This window comes from Vulpes lagopus, chromosome 2 (assembly GCF_018345385.1).
Source record: "Vulpes lagopus strain Blue_001 chromosome 2, ASM1834538v1, whole genome shotgun sequence".
Classification (NCBI taxonomy): Eukaryota; Metazoa; Chordata; class Mammalia; order Carnivora; family Canidae; genus Vulpes; species Vulpes lagopus.
The window spans coordinates 169207547-169232617 of NC_054825.1; the positions used below are offsets into that span (position 1 = coordinate 169207547).

At 54.6% G+C, this 25071-nt stretch overlaps 3 protein-coding genes and 1 non-coding gene across 7 annotated transcripts in view; 1 reads left to right on the plus strand and 3 right to left on the minus strand.

Annotated features, from left to right (window-relative positions):
- The first annotated feature begins 730 nt into the window (after window positions 1–730).
- On the plus strand, window positions 731–4574 carry LOC121485275. The gene is made up of 2 exons (XM_041745428.1): window positions 731–3970; window positions 4480–4574. The coding sequence occupies exon 1, from the start codon at window positions 1111–1113 to the stop codon at window positions 2284–2286; it is 1176 nt and encodes a 391-aa protein (XP_041601362.1). The 5' UTR covers window positions 731–1110; the 3' UTR covers window positions 2287–3970; window positions 4480–4574.
- On the minus strand, window positions 4565–15829 carry CCDC97 (coiled-coil domain containing 97). 2 transcript variants are annotated; one of them, XM_041745430.1, is made up of 6 exons: window positions 15575–15829; window positions 11137–11592; window positions 9277–9555; window positions 8710–8839; window positions 6606–6668; window positions 4565–5066 (listed from the first exon to the last, which is right to left on the minus strand). In XM_041745430.1, the coding sequence occupies exons 1-6, from the start codon at window positions 15621–15623 to the stop codon at window positions 5063–5065; spliced, it is 981 nt and encodes a 326-aa protein (XP_041601364.1). In that variant the 5' UTR covers window positions 15624–15829; the 3' UTR covers window positions 4565–5062. The 2 variants fall into 2 exon arrangements, with proteins under 2 accessions (XP_041601364.1, XP_041601363.1); XM_041745429.1 differs by having other exon boundaries at window positions 4565–6668; window positions 15575–15821.
- Window positions 15830–17998: 2169 nt separating this feature from the next.
- Window positions 17999–25071, minus strand: part of HNRNPUL1 (heterogeneous nuclear ribonucleoprotein U like 1) — a 36557-nt gene continuing 29484 nt past the window's right edge. For all 3 annotated transcript variants that reach the window (XM_041745425.1, XM_041745423.1, XM_041745424.1), the window contains exons 11-15: window positions 23570–23738; window positions 22693–22977; window positions 21405–21694; window positions 19831–20022; window positions 17999–19235 (exon numbers count right to left, since the gene is read on the minus strand). In XM_041745425.1, the coding sequence (XP_041601359.1) occupies window positions 19119–19235; window positions 19831–20022; window positions 21405–21694; window positions 22693–22977; window positions 23570–23738 (1053 nt within the window). In that variant the 3' untranslated portion in view covers window positions 17999–19118. The remainder of the gene's footprint in view (window positions 19236–19830; window positions 20023–21404; window positions 21695–22692; window positions 22978–23569; window positions 23739–25071) is intronic.
- Window positions 24260–24367, minus strand: LOC121485933. Its single transcript, XR_005986434.1, has one exon. It is a non-coding gene; the product is annotated as a U6 spliceosomal RNA (small nuclear RNA).

Here is a 25071-nt window from a genome sequence, read left to right on the forward strand (position 1 = left end):
TCCAAATGCTTTAAATTGATTAACACATTGATCACCGTAAAAAAGCTCTGAGATGCTGTGTTATGTGAGATAACACTCAGTGTAAAGGTGAGGAAGCCAGAGCCCAGAGAGATTAAGGGAATAGGTCCTGCCCACCTGTAACCTACTTTCTGGGAAGTAGACATATATGGAAAGCGACACTAAGACAGGAAAGCAGGATAGAGTGAGAGGAGGAGGGAGGGCTCCTTGGAGGAGGTAGCATTTGGGACTTGAAGGAAGTAAAAAAAAAGGTAGTCTGGAGGGAGCCCTCAGGGAGTGTGTTCTTGGTAGGAAGAGCAGAGGCAGAGCTCGGCCATGAGGATGAAGTTGGAGTGAGCAACACTAGGAGGAAAGGCCAATGTGGTTGGAGGGGAGGGACAAGGGGAAGGGTGTTGGGAGCTGAGTCAGTTGATAAATGCTCAAGGAGCAGAGAGTGATAATAGTCCCCCTGCCAGGTATGGGTGTAGGAGCTCCCCTATTCTCCCTACAGCCCAGCACAGCAGGGGTTGGCAAATTACTACCTGCAGGCCAATTCTGGCCTGCTGCCTATGTCTGTAAATAAAGTTTTATTGGAGCACAGCCATGCCCATTCCTTTGTACATCACTTAGGGCTGAGTAGAAACTGTATGCAGTCACAAATAGTTATTATCTAGCCCTTTACAGAAAAAAATTGCCAGCTCTTGCTACAGAGACCCTTTGCTGCCCACTTTACAGATGGGAATACTGAGGCACAGAGAGGTTTGCTACGTTTTAAGGTCACACAGCTGGCACGTGGCAGAGGTAGGATTCAAACCGAAACAGCTTGAGTTGAGGATCTAGGCCCGAAACCCCTGCACTGGGACTGCTTCCCGGTTCACATCAGGCCTCTGGGGGCCTGTGAGAACTTGTACTTCAAGGGAGATGGGTGCCACATCAGGTTTGGAACAGAAGAGGAGTGTGATTTGACTTCGGGGTTCAGAGGGTCCCTCGACTGAATGAGGGTAAGGGGAGCTGCAGGGCGACCATTTGTCCAAGTGGGAAATGCCAGTGCCCTGAGCCAGGGTGGCCCTCCATCTGCTGCCCTGTCTCTTCCCATCTGTCAGGGGCTTGCCCATGAATTCTTTCCTCCTTCCTCTTTCTCTGCCTCTGCAGCTTCCCCTCTGTGTCCCAGGTTTTGGTTCCTCCCACTGTCTCCTGCCCTTCCCCAGGGCCCGGTCCTGTTCTGCTCCTGGCCCAGGGATCACCCTGGGTGGGGGTCACTGTGTAAGGACATGCTACCATTTTCACCAGCCTCCTGTGTGGAGACACTTGCAAGCACGTGGTGACACAGACCGTAGCCACTGGAGCCCTGTGAAAATGCGGCACAGCTACACACGCGTTCACACTCTCGACAGGTTGTTATATGGACAGTGTCCCACAGTCTCCCCAGACACCTTCACCTCTCTGAGCCACAGGGGATACACAAAAACTCCTGACACCTGGTGGACGCAGCCCATGAATGCCACCCACTACATGTGCACAGCCCAGTCTGGAGCCCCCCCGGCACACAGCAGAACACAGCCGCACAAATGCATTCGGCAGGGTCACAGTCACGACCAGTGCGCACCGGATACAGATTTAGAGGCAGTGCCACGCACAGACATGCACCTCCCAGCATCGGAGCCCCGTCAGGAAATGGAACAGAGACTCCTGCCGGGACCCACCAGCAGTTACACAAACATCCTCCATGGGGTCAGGCTCACAAACAGGCACAGTGCACGCGCACACAACCTGACACAGCCCAGTCCCACCCAGACACACACCACACATAGAGACACACGTCAGGGTCACACAGACTGCAGGCCCGTCATGCCCACTCAGTCTGACATCTCTTGGCCCCACACACTCAGGCCGGGGGAGTCCCACGAGGCCCGGCAGACAGCAGCTGGCCCGTCATACCCAGACACACTGTCACACCCCGGGTCCCAGACGGAGCAGTCCTACACACCCAGACACACCCCCAGGGTCGCGGCCCTTGCACGCCCAGCCCGTGCCTGGGCCCGAGGACAAGTCCTGGCCGCACACCGGGGGTGGCACGCCCCGCGGTCGCCTGAGCCCTCGCCACGCCCTCGTGACACACCCCGCCCACCTGCCGGCCCGGCTGAGTTGGCGGGGAGGCCGCCTAGGAAGGGAAACTTGCGGGCTCAGCACCTTCCTGGACTGCCTGCGGGCGGCCCCTGCCCTGCTACCCGGCACCTCCGGCCGCAGGGGCGCTGGGGGCCGTTGGGACGAGGGAGTCCTGGCCCCTAGCCAAGCGCGGGGCAGGACCCGGGGTTCAGGGCGCCCCGCTCCCCTCCCCCACTTCTGCGGGCAGCCCTGGAGGGAAGTCGTGGGGGGAGCCTGGGTTCCGGCCGGAGCCCCAGCTTCCCGTCCGGCCCCCACGGGGGCAGGAAGCGGGCGGGGAGGCCAGCTCAGGCCTTCCTGCCCCCTCCCCTAGAGGCCTGGGAGCTAGGTCATCTGGAGGGAGTGGGGGGAGCAAGGGTGGGGAAGGGGGGTGAGAGAAAGCCCCTTCCTTTTTTTTTTTTTTAAAGCCCCTTCCTCCAAACCTGATTGGTATCTTGTGTTTCTAATATATATTTGAACACGTTCAGGACCCCTGTGTGTGTGTGTGTGTGTGTGTGTGTGTGTGTGCGCACGCGTGCACGCGCAAGCTTTGTGCTCTGAGTTTTGTGTCTAGCATGGGGGTTTCTAACCACCCTGAGATGCCCTCCAGCTGTGCTGAGTGTGGGCAGGTACTGTCAGAGTGTGTCCCCAGCACGTGTCCCCTCCGTGGGTCCGAGTTTTGTGTTTCGGTCTAGAAGCTGGTGTTCTCTCTGGGCTCTGTGACATGACACTGTGTGTCTCAGCAAGTCTGTGTGCAGGAGTGGGTCGTCTCCTGGGGCGGGCTGTGTGTCTGAGCTTTTTCTCAGCACCTTTGCTGTTGTTCTCGGGGCGCAAATTCGTGCATTCTGCGGGAAGTTTGACTTGAAATGCGGATGTTTTCTGTGCATGTTTACACGTCTGCGAGAAAGGTGTTTCCAGGAGTTTGCTATGGGAGCTGGCTTTCCAGTGCTTGTGTGCGGCAGTTCGCAGCGTCTGCGTGCTGTGGGCGGCTTGTTTCTGGGTGATGTTTGGGATCAGTGTGTGCATCACTGGTATTCGGAGCACGTTGCGTCTGTGGGGTGTGTCTCCAGCATGCTTGCTGTCATATTCCTCGTGTGTGTGTGTGTGTGTGTGTGTGTGTGCGTGTGTCCGTCTGTCCATTCAGGGACTGGTATCCTCAGCTCTAGGAGCAGATGGTGTTTGCGTTTTGTCTCCCCACACGTGGGCTGGTGACTTCGGTGTGTGAGCTGTTGTGTGGGTCTCTATTTTGCATCATGTGATCTTCGAGGTGTTTTGAGTTTTCAGGGGGGTGGCACTGTGTCCTGCAGGTCTGCGTTTTGTGCTGGTGTTTCCAGGGCAGGAGCAAGGGGCGGGGGGGGGGGCATGGTGTGTCCCCAGGGAAGCCGTTGGCATCCCGAGCGACACGCCCAGTGGCCTCTGTGCTGAGTGGAGGCTGCGTCTGCGGTGTGTCCCCTTGCCGGCTGGTGCCACGCTGGCTCGGGGCTGGCTGTGGCAGGCGGGCAGGGCAGGGGCTGTGGTGGGCACTGGACCCGCGCCCGGACCTTGGTATAAATATCCCAGCTGCCGGCGGCTGTGTTTACTCGGCCCCAGCCTGGGGGCGGCGGCAGCCCAGCAGGTCCTGGGGGCGGGGGTGACCAGGCCACAGCGCAGACACTTCCTTCTGGCCAGACAGGCCACAGCCTCACTGCCCCTTCCCGCCCCCTTTCTGGATGGGGGTGTGGCGGCGACCCCTCATCGGGCTCCCAGGGGCCACCAGTGACCCTCTGACCTGAACATCCTCACTGGGCTTCCCAGGGTCTGGGAGACCGAGAAGAGGGACTAGCCGCCAGGGGTGAGGGGGCAGGCTGGGGACCCCAGGGAGAGGGAGAAAAGGGGGTGGAGCCTCTGGTAAGAAGGCACAGGCTTGGTCTGCGAGGTGCAGAGACCCGTATGGAGGGCTGAACGGGAGGGAAGCCAGAAGAGTGGCAGACTTCTTGGGCAGGACTGACGGGGAGGGGTGCGGGGAGTAGAGGGCTAGAGGGGAGGTGGGAAATGATGCGAGATCAGAGCTGCCGGGGAGCCCCAAGGGGCTGAGGAGGGAGGGGAGGGGGGCAGCGGTGGGAGGGACAGGATGAGAAGGCAGGAGATGCAGGGGGGTCAGACAGGGGTGCGGGTGGCGGCCGGCAGGGCCAGCCAGGACACACAGGAGACGGGGTGGGGGCCGGATGCCCACGGAGGGGCTCTCCCTCCCTGACTCAGCCTCTCCGTCCACCCCGACCCAGGGCTGGGGGCGGAGGGCCAGGCGCCCCCCAGGGCACCTCCAGGTCGCAGCGGGCTGTGTCGGGGGTGTGTCTCCCACAGGCCCTCTCCACTGGCCCCACCTCTGTCTCAGCGGCCAACGCTCCCGTCTCCGCCATCTGACTAACCCTAATTCTGACTCAGCTGCTGTTGTCTCTCATCACTTTATTATGTAACGAATCTACGTCCGGCAAAGCATATCACAAACAGCATCAATGACCGAATGACAGACGGACGAAACCCGCACGCATCACGGAGGGCTGCTCCGGTGTTAGCAAACTCTCCGGGGCTGCGGGCACACACATACCCCAGGGGCAAGCCGGGCCGGCGGCCGACGCTGCGCTTCTCTGGGAGCCGGGGCAGCGACGCGGCGGTACGTGGGGCGCAGGGGCGCCGTGATGGTTCGGGTCCAGGTGCCGACTTACACGCCATCCAGGCGGTTCCGAGCCCTTGTGGGGTGGTGCCAAGCGTGTGGGGAGGGGGCGAAGCTTAGCGGCTGGTGTCCTGACAGCCAGCTCCTCCTTGGTCTTCCTGACGCAGCCTACGACAATGGTCTCCAGCACCTGTGAGGTCCTAGACCCAGTGTTCCATCTCCACTGGCCGGGCGGCCTTCACCAAGTGACATCTCCCTTCTGGGCTCCCTGACTCACCTATGAAATGGAGGGGAGTCCCCGGTTCACAGGGCTGCTTGGAGGACTCAGTGTGGCGCCGGGCCCGGCAAAGGACAGGGCTGTTCAGTCACTGGATGCTTCCATACTTAAGTCTCTCCATGTGAATGTCCCTCGGCCTCTAGGCCAGCTCTCACTTTCTGTGTCTGGCTCTAGTCCTGCTTGACCCAGAGGGCAGAGCTGACGCCCAAGGGTCAAGAGCTGTGGCCCCAGGAGGCCTCGGGGTCTTCCCCTTACACTGGGCTGCCTGCCTGAAGTGGTCTTGAGGGTCCTGTGGGCTTGGCTATGGTGAGGTGCCACCATTCTGGCTTCTAGGAGCAAAGGGTCCCCAGGCCCCGCCTCTCTGACCTGTGGCCTGTGCCGCCCACCCCCACACAAGAAGCTGACCCTGTCTCCACATGTGTGTCTGCTGGGGTAGCAGGAGCCGGGTGTCAGGGCATGGGAAGGCGGGACGCCTGGGTTCCCACAGGCCAGTGGCTGAGTCACCGGGAGGCCATCTGGCTCCCATTAGCCCGGGGCGGCAGGGGGCTCTGTGGGGCGGGCCCTGTGGCCAGCTGGGGGCAGGGATGCTGGGGCAGGCTGTGTGTGGGATGACTCAGGACCCATGATAACAGCCTGTGCGTATTCAGGGAGTGTAAACAGGAGAGGGAGAAGGAGGCGGAGGAAATGAAGGAAGGGAACATTGTGGCCAGCAGACGGGGGTGTGGGGCTGACAGGGGAGAGCCCCCTGCCCTCTCCCGCCACACCCAAGCTGGCAGGCTCGTGGCTCCAGTGATGCCCCTGCATCCTCCTCCCAAGCCGGGGTCCTGGCGGAGAGGTGACTGCTGGTAGCCACCTTCCTCCGCAGTCAGGGCTCTGGGGGGACCACATGGAAACCAGAGACAGAAAGGCTGAGAGGCAGACAGAGGGCCAGAGGCGGCGTGGAGCACGAGAGATGGGAGCGTACAGGCAGGAAGAGCCAGAGCCCCAGAGCGAGGCTGAAGGAGACAGGATGGAACAGAGGCAAGGAGGCAAGAGCCGCAGTGCAGAGGTGGAGAAACAGAGGCTCAGGGGAGAGGCTGGGGGCAGACCCGGACCCTGCACTGGGCACTTCCATCCACCTGGCCTCACGAGGCCTACAGCTTCGAGGGGCCCACTGGCCTCGCTCAAGGGGAGGATGTTCGGCCTGGGCCCTGTCGTGGGGAGAGAGGCACAGGGAAGGGGACAGAGAGAAAGGCAGAGAGGAAAGACAGGTGCAGAGGGAGGAAGGGATGCAGAAAGCAAGAGAAAAGCAGGAAGAAAAAGCGAGTGAGCCAGAGAGACAGTGAGACACAGGCGGAGTGGGCGTTGGAGGGCAGGGGGGGGGGAAGGGGGGGAAGCAGGGAACCCCACACACAGAGGGGCAGGGAGTCAGCTGGGATGGCACCAGAGCCAGCGAGGCTGTGCCCTAGAGGGAGTCGTGGGTGGGGCAGGTGGCCAGGCCATCAGTCCCCGTCCAGCTCTGGGCTGGGTGCGTCCTCAGGCTCCTCCTCATCGAAGTACCTCTCCTCCTCATCCCGTGCCACGATGTCCAGGTTGTCAAAGTCGGGGTTGTCGTCCACGGTGCTGCAGAGGGAGGGGGCTGTCAGGGGCTGGCTCTGTGGGCCCCCAAGGTCAAAGGCCATATGCTGGCAGCTGTAAATGAGAGCTGACCCCCGGAGGGGTGGCACAGAGTCTCTCAGAGCTTCAAACAAAAGGCAACATTTTCCAAAGCAGAGATTTTACATAAAAACTTCTGGTTTCTGGGACGCCTGGGTGGCTTGGGGGTTAAGCGTCTGCCTTCGGCCCAGGGTGTGATCCTGGAGTCCCCGGATCGAGTCCCACATCGGGCTCCCTGCGTGGAGCCTGCTTCTCCCTCTGCCTGTGTCTCTGTCTCTTTCTCTCTCTGTGTCTCTCATGAATAAATGCGTAAAATCTTAAACAAAAAACTTCTGGTTTCTCTCAAAAAGCTGGAAGATGTGGTTACAGGAGGACTCACACTCCCGAGTGGTTCTCAACCAGGAAGATTCTCCCCTCTGGGGACGTTTGGGGATAACTGGAGACACTTTGGTTGTCACAGCTAGGGGGCTCCTACTGGCATGTGGGGACTCGACACCAGGGAAGCCACTCAGCACCCTACTGTGCACAGGATGATGCTCCACATGAAGAATCATCTGGCCCAATAGGCCAACAGTGCTGAGAAATGTCTACCCTAAGGTGACCAGTGATCCTGAATTGTCGAGGACCCTTGGCTCGACACCAAACCCTTCCATGACTTCCACCACACTTGCATGGGTGCAGAAAGCTGTCTAATCTGGTCCTGCAACCTCTGATGAGACCACCTACCTCGCCCCTCGTGGACTGCTCCAGCCACCTAGGCCACCTTGCTGTTCCTCCGAGTTACCTCGGGGCCCTTGCACCTGCTGTTCTCCCTGCCAGGAACATTCTCACCCCAGATATTTATGTTGCTTACCCCTCACATCATGTAAGTCTGTGCTAAAGCATCACCTGCTTGGAGAGCCTTCCCTGGCCATTCATCCCTACTCCCAACCCCCCGCCCCTGGACCCTGCCTTCATTTTTTTACGGGCCCATCAGTACTAGATGCTAAATACTTCTTTTGCTTCCTCACTAGAGTGGGACTCTCTTCAGGGCAGGGAACCCTTTTGTTGGTTTTGTTCACTGCTTTAGCCCACGAGTCTGGAAACGGCAGGTACTCAGCACACAGCAGCTGAATGCAGATGAGGGACCCACTGGCCCTGCTGCCCAGCAGTGGCCCTTCTGAGGGGACGGGCTTTGCTCACCACTCACTCTTCTCCCTTACGTCATACCCAGTTTCCTCATGGGCACCTGGCTCTCTGAGGGCTCCCCACGGCCCAGGAACTCTGTGTCCCGCTTTGTGTGGGAACTCGGGCACAGAGGCTCTACCACAGCTGGCAGTGGATCAACCAGCCTTGCCTCTAGAGCTGGGTGGTGGGGTGGGGGTAGCCCTAGATCAGGCTCGCGATGCTCCCGGGGGCCGTGGCAATGGCGCTCCCCACACAGCCGGTGAGGCTCCACTTGTTCGTGTGTTGCTGGGGCTGGGTCTGAAGCCGGCCCTTGGCTGGCACACCCACAAGGCGAGACTGCCTCAGTTGTCAAAACCATTTATCTTGGATACTTTGCTCCTGTGTCCTTTTCACTGATGGCAAGAATCCTTTCCAAAGCAGTGGCTGTGTGTCTTGCCATGGGGTTACAATGGGGATGTCAACGAGCAGCACTGTGGGGGCAGCCCCCAAAGTACCCCCTATGCCAGGCATTGACTGCCAGGGGTTATTTCCTGAGCACAGGGAAGTCTGAGGAAGAAGCTGGGGTGCCTGGGAGACACCTGGGGAGGCCTGGGGTGGTGGAACCCTACAAGGCCACCACCACTCACCTGAATGGAAATATTTCAATGTTTTATCCAGTTTGAGCTGATCGTCAGCCCTGCTTAGTCCCTTCATCAGGTGAGGGGACGGAGATTCAGAGATGGACAAAGCTCAACCACGGACACCCACCAATCTCTGGTTGATGTGAAACCCTCATGCCATCTGAGCAGAGTGAGGGCTGTGGGGTGCCAGGCTGGGGGAAGGGGAGTGGGGCCCCAGTCACCTGTAGTCAAAGTCCCCGTCCTTGCCGTCCAGGAAGCGCTGGTGCATCCGGCTGGTGAACTCTTCCCGCAGGATCAGCCGTTCTTCTGAGTCAGGCACCCAGGCTTCTGAGTCTTTGCTGGGGCTCTGGTCTGTAGGGGTGGACACCCACAGTGGGGGTGATGTGAGCAGGCCACTTGGGGAGGCGCTGAACACTCAGACCCTGGGAGCCGCCTCCTCTGTGCTGGTGGCACTAGGAATACAGTGGTGACCAAGACAGCCCCAGCCCGGCCCTCCTGGGGTCCATGACAGACACAATGACAGTACAGTGCTCTGGAGGCTGCAGAACAGGGTCAGGACCTGCTACCTGGAGTGTGGTAAAGGGAAGGCATTCCCGGCAGAGGGAACAGCATGAACAATGGCCTAGAGGTGAGCGATTGCTGGGTGCCTTTGGGGAGTGGGGAACAGAGATGCTGGAAGGATTAGGAATAGTCTGGGCACTCAGGCCACGCAGGGAGGAGAGGGACGTGAGGTCTGCTCCTGCAGGTCAGAGGCCCAGCCTGGGAGGCTCCCTGGTACTGTCCCTCACCTTCCTCATCACTGTCGTCCTCCTCTTCCTCCTCCTCCAGGCAGGCCTCCTCCTCCTCCTGCTGCTGGAGCAGCCGCTGCTGCAGCTCCCGCTCCTGGTAGGACTGGAGCAGCAGGTCGGAGAGCGGGCAGGCAGGTGTGCCGAGGGCGCCGGGCTTGGGCGGCTGGTGGGTTGGGGTGCGGGCACTAAGCTCCTCCTGGGTTAGGTATTGCCCGATGTACTGCTCGTATAGCAGTGGGGCCCGGAACCGCATCTGCTCGTCACTGAAGTACTCGCCGCCTGCAGAGAGACAGGGTGCGTATGGGGTCAGGGGTCTATGCGTGAAGCTGGGGCCTGGGTGCAGGATGAGCATGTCTGAGCAGATACATGTCCGTGATCATGCTTGTAGGGAGCCATGAGCGCACAAGTGCAAGCGTATGTGTGTACATTCAGACACACAGGGAAATGTGCAGGGGATTGAGGTCACGTGACTGGAGTACTCGCACATGCATCTGAGCATGTGTGCGCAATCAGCCCTGTATCAGCACATGTACTCATGCGTGCGTGGTCAGCCATGTACATTCTGGCCCCCGAGCACCGGTGGCCTGGGGCCTGTGCACAACTATGCCTGGGCAGAGTTCATACATCCCTGCCCATTGGTGTCCATGGTCACACAGGTATACACAGCCTCCTGAATGCATGACTGGGCGTGTTTGGGAGTCGGCGTGTAGGATGCCACAGCCAAGTGGCCTGCACACAGGAGCCAGGATGTAGACTATGTGTGGCCGTCTGTGCACAAGCTGGACATGCCAGATGTGGGCATCCCTGGTGGTCTTCCAGACCCCAGATCTCACCTCTCTCCCAGAGTGCTCTTCTCAGTAGCCCTCCCTCAGGTGGGCTTGGCTTCCCTACCACCCTCAAACCCAGGATCTCTGAGTCTCCCCTGGCTGCCTGTTCCTGTAGGGTAGCTCTGACCCTCAGAAAACAGTTAAATCTGCCCAGTCTCTCCTACCCACAGGTCTCAGCCCCGTTTTCAGGGCCCAGGGCAAGAATCTGCCCAGAATCCTGGCCTCTGCAGCACTGGGGTCTGTGGCCATCCCTGTTCTAACCGTCCCCCTCATCCATCTGTTTCTGGTGTTTCCCATCATAGTGTTTCTCCCTCTCCATTTCCCTGGCTGTCAGCCTCTCTCCCTCAGTCTGTTTCTGCCGTTCTGCCTCCTGTCCCTCCTGGGTTCTGTGTCTGTCACCCCCTTACCCCATTCATTCGATTCTCCTCCCTCCCATCTTTCTTCACTCTGCCTGTCACGGAGTCCTATCTTCTCCACCTCCCTTGCTCTAGGGCCTGGGTCTTTTCCCTAACCAGAATCTTCACTCACTCTCTGCTTTGTGTGTTCTCATCTTTCAACTTCAGTTCTGGTGTCCTTGTTCAGAAAGATGCTTGTAATTCTGCTGTGGTCAAAAAGGTATGGGTGTTTTCCTTCATGGCCTTCACATGTGTGCTTTGTTTTGGAGGGCCTCTGTGTCCCCAGAGTCACAGACATACTGTCCTGGGTTTCCTCAGCACCTTTGTGTATGGTGTGAGGTAGGGAATCGTGTTTCCCTGAGGGATAACCAGCCATCATAGTGCTGGGTTCTGTGTCTGTGATCCACTGATGTCATCTACTAAATTCTGGCCCTTCTCACTGCTTGTCCCATTCTCTTCCCTGGGTTCCTGTCTCTACCTATCTTGCCTCATCACTTCATGTTTCTGTTTCAACCTCCCTGTGTCTGTGTCTCAAAACTTATCTCCCAGGACCTCTGCCCATGTCTCTGTCCTTGCATCCTGTTTCTTACTTCCTCTGCCTCAGTACCCCTACCCACCCAGCCCACCTGTCCCCACACCTTGGATGAGCTCACGCAGGGCAGCGTAGCGTCGGTTACGCAGGCGGGTGCGCAGGGTACGGGGTCGGGCACTGCCCTGCCGGGCCACCTCGGCACAGTAGAAGTCTGCACGATGGTCACCGCGCAAGTGGCCAAAGCAGGCCAGATGCTCCTCTCGGAGGCCTGTGCGGAAGCGCTCCAGGAACACCAGTGGCTTCTCGTGGTATAGCTGGCCCAGGATGGCCACCTTCTCCCGCTCAGTCAGGTCAGGCTCGCCCTGCTGCTGGCTACACACAGGCAGGCGGCTGGCAGCCACAGCACGCAGCATGGCACTCACCGCCGCATTCTCAGCCCCAGGGGAGCCATCATCTGGGGCCCCTGGTGCTCTCTCTGCTGCTTCCACCTTGTTCTGGGGTCTGGGTGGGACAGGTGTCCAGCTCAGTTCTCCCCAGTGCCCAGTACTGGCCTGTGTACAGTCTATGGAGAGAGGGAAGATTTGTTAGTCCTGGGATGGGAATGCGGGAGAGGTGGAGTGGGTAGAAAGAACTCATTTTACATTTACTGAGCACCTACTATCTCCTGGGCACTGTTCTAGGTTCTAAAGATACCGTAGTAAGCACAAAATTGACATTTTAATAGGGGACATGGACAATGAAAAATAGAATTACTGAAAACGTATGATGTGTTAGCAAACAAACAGTCTGTTGTATGGTTCTAAGAACTATGTAGAAAAATGAAGAGGGGCACCTGGGTGGCTCAGGGGTTGAATGTCTGCCTTTAGCTCGGGGTATGATCCTGGGGTCCGGGATCCAGTCCTGCATCAGGCTCCTTGAGGGGAGCCTGCTTCTCCCTCTACCTACGTCTCTGCCTCTCTTTCTGTATCTCTCATGAATAAATAAATAAAATCTTTTTTTTTTAAATTTATGATAGTCACACACACACACACACACACACACACAGAGAGAGAGAGAGAGAGAGAGAGAGAGAGGCAGAGACACAGGCAGAGGGAGAAGCAGGCTCCATGCACTGGGAGCCCGACGTGGGATTCGATCCCGGGTCTCCAGGATCGCGCCCTGGGCCAAAGGCAGGCGCCAAACCGCTGCGCCACCCAGGGTCCCATAAATAAATAAAATCTTAAAAAAATTAAATTAAATAAAGCCTTTCCTTTTAAAAAAAAAATGAAGAGGGAAAGAGGAGGGAATGGGGTCAGTGGTGGGCAGGCTGCAATTTAATTTATTTGAAAGAGGGAAGAGGGAGGTGGGGAGGGGGAGAAAAAGGGAGAAAGAATCTGAAGCAGACTCTGTGCTGAGCACAAGCCAACGTGGGGCTCGATCCTACGACCTGAAACTAAACCAAGAGTCAAACGCTTAAACTGACTGAGCCACCCCAGGCTGCAATTTTAAGTGGGGCAGTCTGAGAAGACCTTGCCAAAAAGTGACAGTAGAAACCTGAGGTATTGAGGGACTGAGCTACGACATTTTTTGGGGAAGACAGTTCCACAGAAAGGGAACAGCCAGTGCAAAGGTCCTGAGACAGGAGTGTGGTGTGTTAAGTTGGTCCTTCACCACCTCATTCATTGACTTACTCAATTCCCTGCCTTTTCACTTGTTCACTAACACATCCACTAAATTGTTCACTCACTCCCTCGCTCTCTCCTACTCACTCACACGTTCATCTAGCCACTTTTCAGCAACTCCAAATCTTGTGAGGCCCTGAACTGGGCCATGCTGAAGATCCATGGGAATGAGCCAGCCCAACTCCTGCCCTCAGGGAACAGCCAGTATGATGGGGAAGACAGGAAGGTCAAAGACAAAACAAGTACTAGTAACAGGCAAACTGGGCGCTAGGCAAACCTTGTTGAGAGCTGCTTCTCAAAATGTGTAGGAATTGGAGCGAGGCTGAGCAAGCAGGAAATAAGAGAAGACAGAAAGTACAGGCAACTCTTTTGGGCAGTTTGGCTGGGACAGGGAAGAGGGAGGGGGTGAGGGTTACAAGTGCAGTGGGTTTCAGAGAGGGATCTTTGGGACCAGAGAAAACTAAGCTGAACCAGGGCAGGGGCCATGGAGGAGGGCACAGGAGGCTGTTGGTGGTTAGAAAGATGCTCATGAAGCTGAGTAGACAAGCCATGGCACTGAAGGGCTGGGAGGCGAGGGGTGCAACCAGTTCAGGTCTGGGGCTCTGGTCTGGGAACTAATCAAAATGTCCCTGAGACAGTAATGGATGAGGAGCAGATTTGGGGCGGGGGCAGGCAGAGATGCTGAGGCCAGTCTGGGACATGGGCCCAGGGGACTTCCAAGGGGAGACATCTAAGAGACTGCTGGTATGTGGGTTTAGAGACTTCTCAGGAGAAAAGTATAGGGCTGGGGACAGAGCCATGGAGTCAGCAGAACCAAGTCAAGAACCAAAGCCAAAGGAAATGAGAGCTCTTGGGGAGGGCAAGGGGAGTGTGTGAGGATGGGAGAAGAGTAGGCTAGGAAAGAGCCTGACTGGATGGGGAGAAGCCATGCCTACAAAGAAGGCCATGGAAGGCTACAAAATGTGCCCTGGAAAGACAGCCACGCTTTAATTTCTGGAGCCTGTGTGACTGTTTATGGCCAAAAAATGCGTCTCTACAGATGTGATGAAGTTAAAGGATCCTGGGACAGGGAGATTATCTTGTCCAGGTGGGCCCTACATGTCATGAGGAGGGTCCATAAGAGAGTCCAAGGGAGACTGGATATATAGAGAAGAGAAGGCCATGTGGAGATGGACAGAAGCAGAGATCAGAGTGATGTGGCCACATGCCAAGGATGCCAGGAGCCACCAGAAGCTGGAAGGGCCTCTGAGGGAGCCCTCCACAGTCCTGCTAATACCTTGATTTCAGCCTCATGGTACCGATTTCAGACCTCTGGCCTTCAAAACTGTGAGAAAATGCATTTCTGTTTTAAGATGACCCCAGTTTGTGGTCCTCTGGTGCAGCAGCCATAGGAAACTGTGAGAGGATGAGTGGGAGGAGCTGAGAGAGAAGGGAAAGGCAAAAAGTGGTGTCACAGAAACCAAAGGGGGACCCTGGGTGGCTCAGCTGGTTGAGTGTCCAACTCTTGGTTTTGGCTCAGGTTGTGATCTCATGGGTCATGAGACAGAGCGTGGAGTTGGGCTTCAGGATCCTCACTTGGTGGGGAGGCTGCTTGAAGATTCTCTCCCTCTGCCCTCCCCCTCAAATAAATAAATAAATCTCAGAAAGAAGGAAACCAACCAACCAAAGGACAGCTTTCAAGAAGGATGGAGGGGTCGATGGCACTGAATTCTCCAAGTGGTCTAATAAGAGAAAACCTGACTGGAGTGACTCCTTTTAACTACACCGAAGGGGGTGGGGTCACTGGTGACCCTGATCAGAGCAGTTTGTGGATGCAGAGTCCGGACTGCAAGTCAGTGGGAGGTGAAGAAATGGAGGCAGGTGTGGAGGACTCTGGAGAAGATACATGGTATCGTAAGGCCCATGGAATCGAGCGATAGATTTTTTTAGGTTAAGCAAAAAATTTTTTTTTAATGGGAAATTTCCAACATGCACAAATGTAGAGAATACAATATACCCATATACCCATCATCCAGCTTCAATAATGACCAATTCTTGGCCAGTGATGTTTCAGCCAACCTCTCAACTACATCTCCCACCACCTGGGATGAATCTGAAACAGGGGGATGGAATTTTTTAAAAGACTTTATTTATTCATTCATGAGAGACACACAGAGAGAGGTAGAGACACAGGCAGAGAGAGAAGCAGGCTCCCTGCGAGGAGTACCCCCGCCCCCATGAGGGACTCGATCCCAGGACCCCAGGGTCATGACGTGAGCAGAAGGCAGACGCTCAACCATTGAGAAACCCAAGGGTCCCAGGCGTGAAATTTTAAGATGAGCAGAAGGAAGGCGTTTTAGATACTGATGGGAAGGCATCAGGGGAGACAGATGAAAATGCAAAGGAGAGAGATGGAGGGAGCACAGAAACGGAGTAGGGACCTAAGAACGCAGACGGCACTGCGGCCTTCGGGGGAATGAGAACGAAGCGGAGGAGCTGTACATGTGGCATCGGCAGAGTCTGCGTGGGACAAGAGGAAAGCCCGCCTGGAGCAAGGGAAGGGGCAGTGCGACGCAGGGAGGGGGTAACTGGGAGGGGGTAACTGAGAGCCGGGGGGCAGGGGCCAGGTGTGGGTTGACCTGATACCTGGTGAGGAGTCGGGTTAGCCTGGCACATGGAAAGGGCTGGCCTGGAACTCTGAAGGGGAGAGTGTCGGGGGAGGGGACGGGGCGAGGGCGGCAGCCCGCGACAAGAGTGGGATCAATCCGGACAGAGTGGCGAGGGGGACTGGTAAACCCGCAAGCGTCCCCCTATAAAGAGTCCTCCTGCGCGCCGACGGGGAATCATTTCCCAGTGACACCGCAGGCCCACCCTCCCGCCACCTCCGCGTGGCCAGGACCTCACCTTCATCGGGTTCCCTCGCCGCCACCGCCGCGGTCGCCACAACCTCCATACTGATTCTCTACTAATTAGCCGCCGCGGTGGGGTCTGCACGCCAATCCCGGGCCCAAGCCCTGGGCGGCCACTTCCGGCTGAGCACAGTCCGGGGGCCGGGTGCTCGGCGGAGTCCCAAACAACAGTTCCGGGCTGAAGGCGGACCTTCCAATGCGCATGCGTGGCCCCCTGGCCCCGCCCCCCCCCCCCCCCCCCCCCCCCCCGCCGCAGCCGGGAACCTAAAGGGCGCCCGGGTCAGTGGATTTTCCCTGCCCCAACCCCCCCGCCCCCATCCGACCTGCTGCGGAATTGCACTATCAGAAAGGATGTGACCCATCGTTCAACCTGCTCACCGCTGACTCCAGAGCCTGGCATGCTTACTTCTGGGATGGATGGTTGAATGGCCATAGTCCAGAGCCTCTTGAAGATTTTAACTTTGGTTTAGACTCCATCCGTTTTTCCTTCACCACCGCAAAGAGTATCTACTAAGCTTTGTCTCTTACTTCTGTCATCAAAACCAGTACCGGACTAGCACGATATGGGTGGTGAGATCAGATAGAACTTCCCAGTGTGTTCCAGGACCTGAAGAATTGCAGATGTGAAGGGTGATAACCCTGGTCCTGGATCTGCTCTGGGTGATGGGTACTGACTCATTCAGGTGTGTTAGCAACAAAGTGGACAGACCTATCACAGGTGAGTACCCTGACTGGCCCAGGCTCTCCTGGGGTTGCCTGGAGGGTTACGAAGTTTTCCTTCTAGAGAGAAGGGACACTCAAGCTGAGACCTGAAAGATGAATAGGAATTAAAGTGGAAGGTTTTAGGGAGCAGAAAGGGCAAGGCAAAGACCTTGCATGGATGTTTCTGGCTACTGCAAGGCTTTCTGTGTGGCTAAGGAATAAAAAAGTTATAACTTAAGGGCCATGGTTGGACTGCAGAAGATGAGAACTTCTTGAATATTTTTTTGCAAAATTCCATGTACATGTGCATTTTTCCAATGGATTGAGATTTGTGACTCCCCAAGAACAAACCAGCAGTCTGAAGTTCAAAAGGGGGAGTAGCAAAAGGTGAAGCCAGAAAGGTCACTGGAGACCAGGCACACAGGGCCTCCTAAGCCACACTAAGTAGCTTGTGTTCCTTTATCCTTCAGGTGGCGGGGTTGGGGCAGGGAAAGCATCATGGTAAGGGTTTGGAGGTAAGGGAGATCTGTGAGGAGGCTGGTGCACTGATCCACGCCGTGTGGACTGGAGCTGAAAAACTTCCCATTTGCATTGCCAGGATAAGGAATCTGGACGCCCATTTGTTACAGCTGATAGGTGGGCACTGCCACTTGAGATTGCCCAGAGAGGCCAGCAGAGGGTGCTGTTGCCCAACACGTGGACCTGCAAAGAAGGGGACTTCCTGGATAGACTTGAGGTCCTTCCCCTCCTGCTCTCCCTGAGCAGGCAGATGGAGGCACTCTAGAGTCCCTTTTAGTCTAACTGGCCACCAACTTTGGCTCCACCTCACATTCAGATGCCTCATCCCTGACCTCCAAACTAGTCAGCCTTCCTCCTTTTGCAGCCATTGCTTTCCTAAGGCTCTGAGGTCTTCCTGTAAGGGAAGGGATGGGACTGAGATGGCACTCCTGTGTCCCAGCACTGTCCCTCACATGGGGCCAGGAACACCATATATCCCAAAGTGATAAAGAAAATGACTCCAGTTGCTGGGGAAGGAGGATACTGGGCTATAGCGATGCAATCACAGTCTTTCTACCCTGGCTATTTAAAAAATTGTTCCCTTCTCCAGGAAGATCTCCCCTTACCACACTCCCCACTCTCAGGCTTTCACAGCTGACCACTTGGTGCTGTCACCGTCTGATGACAAGTCTGTGTTACCTCTGGACTGGGAGACATGCGAGAGCAGGGCTCAGGACTGCCCTAACCATGCTATATTCCCAGCACTGTCGAAAGAGTGAGGCATAGAGCAAGTACCTAACACATAGTTGCTGGATAAAAAGTTCCTGGAATCCCCACTGGCCTGGATCCAGGAGTGCGACCAGGACCAAAGTAGATGGGCAGTCACACCCAATGATAACCCCCAACAGTCTAGCCCTGGTCTCCATCCCATCAGCTCTACCTAGGGACCTGCCATGCCTTCTTTACACAAATTCCAGGAGAGATTTGGGGCTGTGAGTGGACCAGAAGTGGAACCACTTTAAAATGAACTAGTGGATTTTAAACTGAGAGCCCCAGGTTTAAGGGGGGGCATCCCCAGCACCAAAAACAGGGCCAGGCACAGGCATCCCTCAGTAGGTGTTTAATGGATGAGTAAATAATGTCCCCTTGAAAAGGTCCCACCCCAATTAAAGGCCAACTGCAGTAACACTTCAGGGTTTCAACCCTGCTTCCTTCCTGCTAGGAGGTGCCATGTCGTTTATTGAAAGAAAACAAAACAAAGCAAACACATTTCTTAATAAGTGCAGTTTGTTAAAATCCTGTTAAAACATATGGGTCAAGGGGGGAGTAAAAATAATCAGAGGATCATTGTAGGAAAAACCTTTAGGTCTGGCACCTGGGAGACCTCTGGAGAGGAGGCGGTGGGAGAAATTTCATGTTCTGAAGGGAAGGAGCCCCCCCTAACCTCCCCTTCTTCCCTCTCACCCGCTTAATCCCACCAGAAACTACCAAGACGCCCGGAATAAAAGGTTTCAAGTTCAATAGTCACACTCTCTCCAAATACAAAAAGCAGTTACAATTCAACTCAACACAGAAGCTTGTGTGCAAGGTTACGGGAAACTGAGACATCGTATAAAAAGTTAGGTTAAAGATGATTCTGTGGTTTTGTTTTGTGTGTATTTTGTTTTGTTTTGAGGGTGTGGCTCTTCCTCAGTCACCTGAACTCAGCAAAGAAATGGTTATCCTGATGAAATATCAACAGCCACAGTAAAAACAGATATTCTAAAAATTAAAAAAAAAAAAAAAAGCATAATTACCAAAAAATATCTGTCACTGCTTCCTCCCTCCACATTTTACTTTTTAAACTTGTGGGTTTTTTTTTTTTTTTTAAGTTTTTGATTTTTTTTTTTTTTTTAATCCTGAAAAGTAGACAGTAAAACAGCTCCTGGAAGAATGTACAACCAACTGCATGAGGGTCTGGAAGCTGAGGGGCTGGAGCAGGGCTGGGAGAGGAGGGCAGAAGGGCCCCCCCTCAGCCACTGTAGCCTCACTGTATGACCAAGGGGGGTATGTGTCTTTAGTCAAAAATGAGGAAGGGAAGAGGAGGAAGAGGAAGAGGGGGAGGAAGAAGGTAAGGGGACAAACAGAAAATAAAAGGTCATTGTTGCCTGTTTGAATCCAGAGAAAAATGCCCAGCCCTGTGTTGGGGAAGAAGCCCCTCAGAGGGGAGGCAGTGGGCTGAAAGGAGGCAGCCCTGGGATGACCCGTCCCCCAGCACCACAGGACCCAGGGTGGGTAGACGAGGGGGCCGAGGTGGGCGCTGGTGGAGGAAGCCGGCAGGGGCCTCCAGAGCACACTGGCTACTGTGTGCTCGTGCCTCCCTGTGTGTTCCCGGAGTAGCTCCCGTAGTCGTAGTTCCCGTAGTATGGTGGCCATTGGCCCTGGTTCTGATAGTACTGGTTCCACTGCTGAGCATACTGGAGAGAGAAACCAAGAGCACCAGGTTGTCCTTACCCAGGTCCACATATGGCTGCTGCTTTGACCCCACTCTCACCCAGGGCAGAGATGAGCGTGCTGACGATAGCCAACACACGGGTCCCCTGACAGAGAAATCAAGGTCCCTTGGGATGACATGTGACTGACCTAATGCCACATCGCTGGGGAGTCAGGGGCTACAGCCCAGACCTCCTGGCCTGCCAACCTAATGTCCTTCCAGGTGTAGGTAGATACCATATTCAAAACAGTAACAGGTATGATGGTCTAGCATCAACCAAGGGAATGGACACTGGCCATGGTGCTGAAGCAGGATTTGGAGGCCTCTACTATGCCATTTGCTGGCTTTACTGGGGAGAAGAGGTTCAGATACAGTTATTTATTAGCAGCCAGTGCAGAAGTGTTGACCAAATGAAATGGCTACATCAGATGAATGCCAGCTCAAGGCCAGTCCATCTTTGCAGCAGGAATAAATAGGGACTCCAATCACGGAATACACATTCATGTGGGTCCCCCAAAAGTCTCTCTATATGCACCCGCCCTCCAAGTCCCAGACTCCCTCCCGAGTCTGGCACCTACCTGCTGATACTGGTTATAGCTGGGCTGAGGGTAGGTCTGTGCAGTGGGAGGCGGTGGTGGGGTGTAGGGAGCCGGGTTGTAGCCGCCATAGCTCCCATAGTTGTAGGCAGGTGGTGGTGGAGGTGGAGGTGGTGGAGCTGTGTAGCCCTGGCTGTAACCTCCCTGGTTGTAGGGTGGCTGGCTGTAACTCGGCTGGAAAATAGGGGGGAAAACCAGGGCTCTGTGAAATAGCTCAGCTGGGATGGAGAAAGGACCTTTATAAGCAGTGGGCCACAAAGGAACTTCCCTGGTGGAGGTTATTTGAAGGCTGAGGAAATGGGTCAGCTCTGTGACGTGCTGAGACAGGGTAGGAGGTAGGGTTGTGTTTTGGGCTCTACTCCCAGCTCTAAGACCCTGGGGGAGCAAGGCAGAAGCATCTTCTGAAATTCCACTGCTTCCCCGCCCCGTAAAATGATAATTACAACAGAACTACCCCTTCAGATTTCCTTGTGTATTCAGTAAGCCTGAGTGTACAAGCCACTGGCTACTCTATAAATGGTGGTAGTTGTTTGGGAAGGTCTGCTGAGAAAAGTAGTAGCAATTTCCCAAGTGCTTCCCACGTGCAGATGGTATCATTAACCCATCTAATCCCCCCATCAACTCTGTGGGGCAGGTTCTACTAGCTTCACTTTATAGAGAAAGAAGCCGAAGCTCAGGGAAGGAAATTACTGAGCTCAAGTCACACAGTAAAAAGAGGTGGAGCAGGGACTCAGCCTCTGGTCTGTCTAGTTCCAGAGTCTTACCCACAAAGTTGTAATACCACCCATCCCTTGCAACAAACCTCGAAAATGAGTTCTACTAACAGCTCTAGTCCTTCATGAAAAAAATGAGGTCCACCGAGGTTAAACTGTTTGTGCAAGGTTATAGAACCAAGATGTTGTGGGGCTGGGGTTTGAATCTGTGCCTTCCCATCCTGTTCTAGGAAATATTCTGGTTAGACCAGGACTGGGAGCCATTCATCTGTCTCTTGGCAGCTGTTCTCAGGCCTGGCATCTGAAAGACACTCACGAAACAGCTATGGACTGCTCTGGTTAACAGGGGCCTGTGCATTCCAGAGCCCAAGCACCGGCTTTTGGAGAACTGGAACCAAGCCAGAAGCTGCTCCAGAGTGAAGCTCTCAGGGCCCAGGGCAAGACTTAGGGTCTGTCCCAAACTTAGGGTCTGTCTCCATATGCTGGAGATAAGGGGGTTGGCTCCTTCCTCCAACTTAGGGAAAAGGAAACCCAATCAAGTACTTCCTCCAGGATTTAGCAGAGGCGACACCACCACGAGAAATTTACTTGCTGGAGCAACCAATGCTCACAGCACACAACCCTAAGGGGTTGGGAGAATGGGTAGGTTCCCAATTTATCTGGGTTTGGAAGGAACATCTAGTCTAGGGTCTGTCACAGTCAAAAGCACTGCCAGGAAGAAGGGCAGGGTTGGAGGGAAAAGCAGAGAGCCATCTTGGCTGAGCACATGTTGGCCATTCCCCAGGTCCACCTCCTTTGGGCCTATGCACACACACACACACACACACACACGTGTTCTCTCACCTGTGGAGGGCTATAGCTGCTGACAGTGGGGGTGCTGGTATTGGCGCTTGAGCCAGGGATGTTGCTATTCTTGTTGTAGCTGCTGGCCCCTGGTGGGTTCCGAGCAGGGCTGTAGCTGGGCGGTGGCGGCGGCTGCTGGGGTGGCGGCTGCGGTGGTGGCGGCTGCTGGGGTGGTGGCTGTTGCTGGGGAGCCCGGTTGTAGCTGCCTCGGTTGTTGGAGTTGTTGTTATCCCGGCTGTTATTACCCCAGCGGTTCTGGTTGTAGCCACCACCTCCGCTGCGGTTGAAGCCTGTATCGGAGAAGCCAGGGAAAGGTCCGGTCGCTCCGAACCCTCAGACCCCCAGGCTCCTCCCCACCGCCGTGCAGCCTTAATAACTCAGTCATCGCTATCTGCAGATAGGCTTGTCTTGCCCACTAGACTGTGAGCTTGGGACCAGGGCTGTTTGGGTTTCTACTGTGTCCCCAGCAACTCGATGGCTGTTGAACCAATCAGAAGGGGTGGTCAGGAAGAGGGAAACTAAGTACCGAGGACACAGCCGGTCTCTCCTGAGTCATTGAACAGATGTGGCTGGGCCCAGAATCCTTCCCCCTGCCAGCTCCAACAGGTTTCTGGACCTCAGCTTAGCCACTGGTTTTGGGAAGCCTTTCCTGAGCTCCCTCCCAGGCTGGATCAGGTATCAGTCAAGCCCACACTAACCCTGATCTTTGCCACTCGGCCCAGAATCCTTCTGGACTGTCACTACAGGCTGATGTGTCTGTCTGGGTCATGGCTGTGTCCCCAGAATCATCTAGCATAACACTGAAACAGAGTTGGGCATGCTACTTAGATCATCATACACTTTGCTTCAGAGACAGCAGAACTTAGTGACAGAAAGCGTGGGCTTTGGACCACTTGGTCCCATCTCTGGATTTAGCTGGGCAAATTAACCTTTTTCAGTCCACTTCTCTATTTAACACCTAGTACCCAAAACAGTCTTAACATTGATCTTGTACTAGGTCCTGACCTGGAACCCAATCCTGGCAATAAACTCATGGTCAAATGGAAGGGAAGATTCACCAATGACACTAGAGTGACCTGCAAAGGGGTATGGGCTTCAGGAGCAATGCCCAGGGGAAGCAAGACAGCAGGAGAGTTCCCCTGAGGGCCCAGAATTGGACTTGCTGTGGTTCTCCACCAGAATTCAGCCCATAGCTAGTCCTACAGAAATCTCATCTATTGACTGAGTAAGCAGTCCAACCCTGCTCTGGGAGCCAAAAGCGGAGAGAGCCCTGTTTAAGATGTCTCACCTCCTCGGTAGTTGCCTCCTCCACCGCTACCACCCCCTCGGTTCTGGAAGCCTCCTCGGTTGCCCCCTGGTGGGCCTCTGTTGTCATAGCGCTGGAAGCCTCCACCACCGCCTCGGCCACGGAAGCCACCACCTCCACGGTTGTCAAAGCGCTTTTCAGGGGGTGGCCCAGCCTTGCGACCTTCCTCATTGTACTGCCTCACCAGCTTGTCTGCTTCTTCCCGCTGCAGCTCAATGAACAGCACCTCATCCAGGAAGTCCCCGACGTCTGGCAATGTGAAGTTGGCTAGGAAGAAGGCAGGGCCCCAGAGGGAACAGAGGTCATTATCTTCTGAGGTCTGGTCCCCTACACCCCCAGGACACTGGCCTGCCAGAAGGGAGATGGCAGAGGGGATGAGAAGTGAGTAACAAAGTGAGAAGAGTCTCAATCTTTCTGACAATGACCAAGAGTTAACAAAGACCCTCCTCTCTTCTGAAGAGGTGGCTAAGTGCCACCAAATTTAAACACTCCTTCCAGCCTCCCCAGGAGGTGGGCCAGGCACGTGGAACCAGCATTCTTATTTCTACAGAGGAGGAGACTGAAGCCTGCTTAGTACCCCATGGTGGTATTGAGTGTGGGGCTCTCACTATCTTTTCCCACACATCTTCTCCCTCATCCTGCCCCAGCCCCAACTAGTCTGAAAATTGTGCTACAAGATTGCCAGCAGCTCTTCCATTCACAGCTGCACCAGACAGGGAAAGGCAGAACAGGAGTAAGGGAAGAATGGACAAGATCAAAAAAGGAATAAGCCAGGAGCTGGGGAGGAAGGGACTGCGGAAGGAGCTTTTCTCTGGAGGAGCCTGCTGTGCTGGCCCCCTGGGAACGGCTCATCTCCTACCTTTCATTTCTAGGACCGCGTGATCTGGGACATCCTTTCCTTCCTCGTCGGTTCGCTTTATTGTTCGATCTTTTAGGTCCTCATCAGTGGGACAAATTACAATGGCTTTGCGCTGGAAGCCTTCAAATGGTCTCATTTTTCGTCTCTGGGCTGACCCATAAACATTTGTCTACGGGGAAATAACAGAAGAGGCAAGAGATGGTACATTACAACTTGGGCTTTTTCTTCTCTCAGGTATTATGTAGGCCAGGATTTGAGAAAGAATGATAGTTCTCCTAAGCAGAAAAACTCAGGAAACTGCTCTTTTTACTGCTCTTAATATTCTTGAGCCGGTCCTCAGAAAATGGGACTTGGGAAAGCGGCTGCTGACAGCTGCTGATAGCTGCTGACAGGACATGGGGAGGTTCCCAATGGTTAGGCTTTTAACTCCTATCTGTTCTTGGTACGCCACTTCATACCCTCTCCCCAATTCCAAAGAAACACAGGCTCATGGTAAAAACTTCAGAGGAATAAGAATTTACTGTAAGAATCCCTTTATTCGCTTACTGCCATTCCTCCTTCCCAGAGATGACCCGAATTGAATTTATGTATTTCTAGAAAGATCTGTATGAATTTTTTTCTTTCTTAAAGCATTTACTTTGAGATATGATGGAAAAATCTTAGAGGTACACATGGGAAATTGCTCATAGTTAAAATATGGAACGCTTCACGAATCTGCGTGTCATCCTCAAGCAGGGGCCATGGTAATTTTCTTTGTATCGTTCCAATTTTATTTTAGTGTATGTGCTGTTGAAATCAGCACAGATTTGTGATTTTTAAGATTTTATTTATTCTAAGAATAAATAAATTTAAGAATAAACTTTATTTATTCTATTTTAAGATTTTTTTTTTAATTTTTTATTTATTCTGAGACACAGAGAGAGAGGCAGAGTCCTAGGCAGAAGGAAAAGCAGGCTCCTTGTAGGGAGCCCAATATGGGACTTGATCCCTGCACCTGGGATCATGCCCTGAGCTGAAGGCAGACGCCAAACTGCTGAGCCATCCAAGCATCCCAATGTGTGTGATTTTTTAATACAAGTGGAATCATGCTACATACTCTCTGGAAGGCTTTTTTCACTTAATGTTTCTCTAACGTTTTTCTGTGCCAGTGTTCTCTTTTAATGGCTACATAATATTTACAGAATGGTTGCCATAATTAACCAGCCCCTTCTGACAGTTTTGTGGACTGTTGTCATCAACACTGTGGTTCTTTTATTCCCCTAGTCCTTCTCTAAAGCCATCAGGCTTACCCACAGACTTCTACCCAGAGAGCGGGACAAGGCAACAGCCCATGCTTTTTCACAAGTGCAGTTTTGCTGCTAACGTTCTGTTCCCTTCCTCTAGGTGATGCACAGGTGTGTCCTGGGCTGGTGCTGGCACAACGTGGTGCTCTAGAACACACCTGACCAAGAGTAGCAGTTGCCAACAGCTTCCATTTACTGAGTACCTTCTATGTGCTCTCT

Excerpts from the sequence above, each read along its gene's own strand:
- LOC121485275 (XM_041745428.1), top strand. The coding sequence starts at position 1,111 with ATGAATTCTTTCCTCCTTCCTCTTTCTCTGCCTCTGCAGCTTCCCCTC.
- CCDC97 (XM_041745429.1), bottom strand. The coding sequence starts at position 15,623 with ATGGAGGTTGTGGCGACCGCGGCGGTGGCGGCGAGGGAACCCGATGAA. Across the intron at positions 11,593-15,574 it reads GGCGAGGGAACCCGATGAAG|ACTGTACACAGGCCAGTACT; the intron begins GTGAGGTCCTGG and ends CTCTCTCCATAG. Across the intron at positions 6,669-8,709 it reads GACGGGGACTTTGACTACAG|CACCGTGGACGACAACCCCG; the intron begins GTGACTGGGGCC and ends CTCCCTCTGCAG.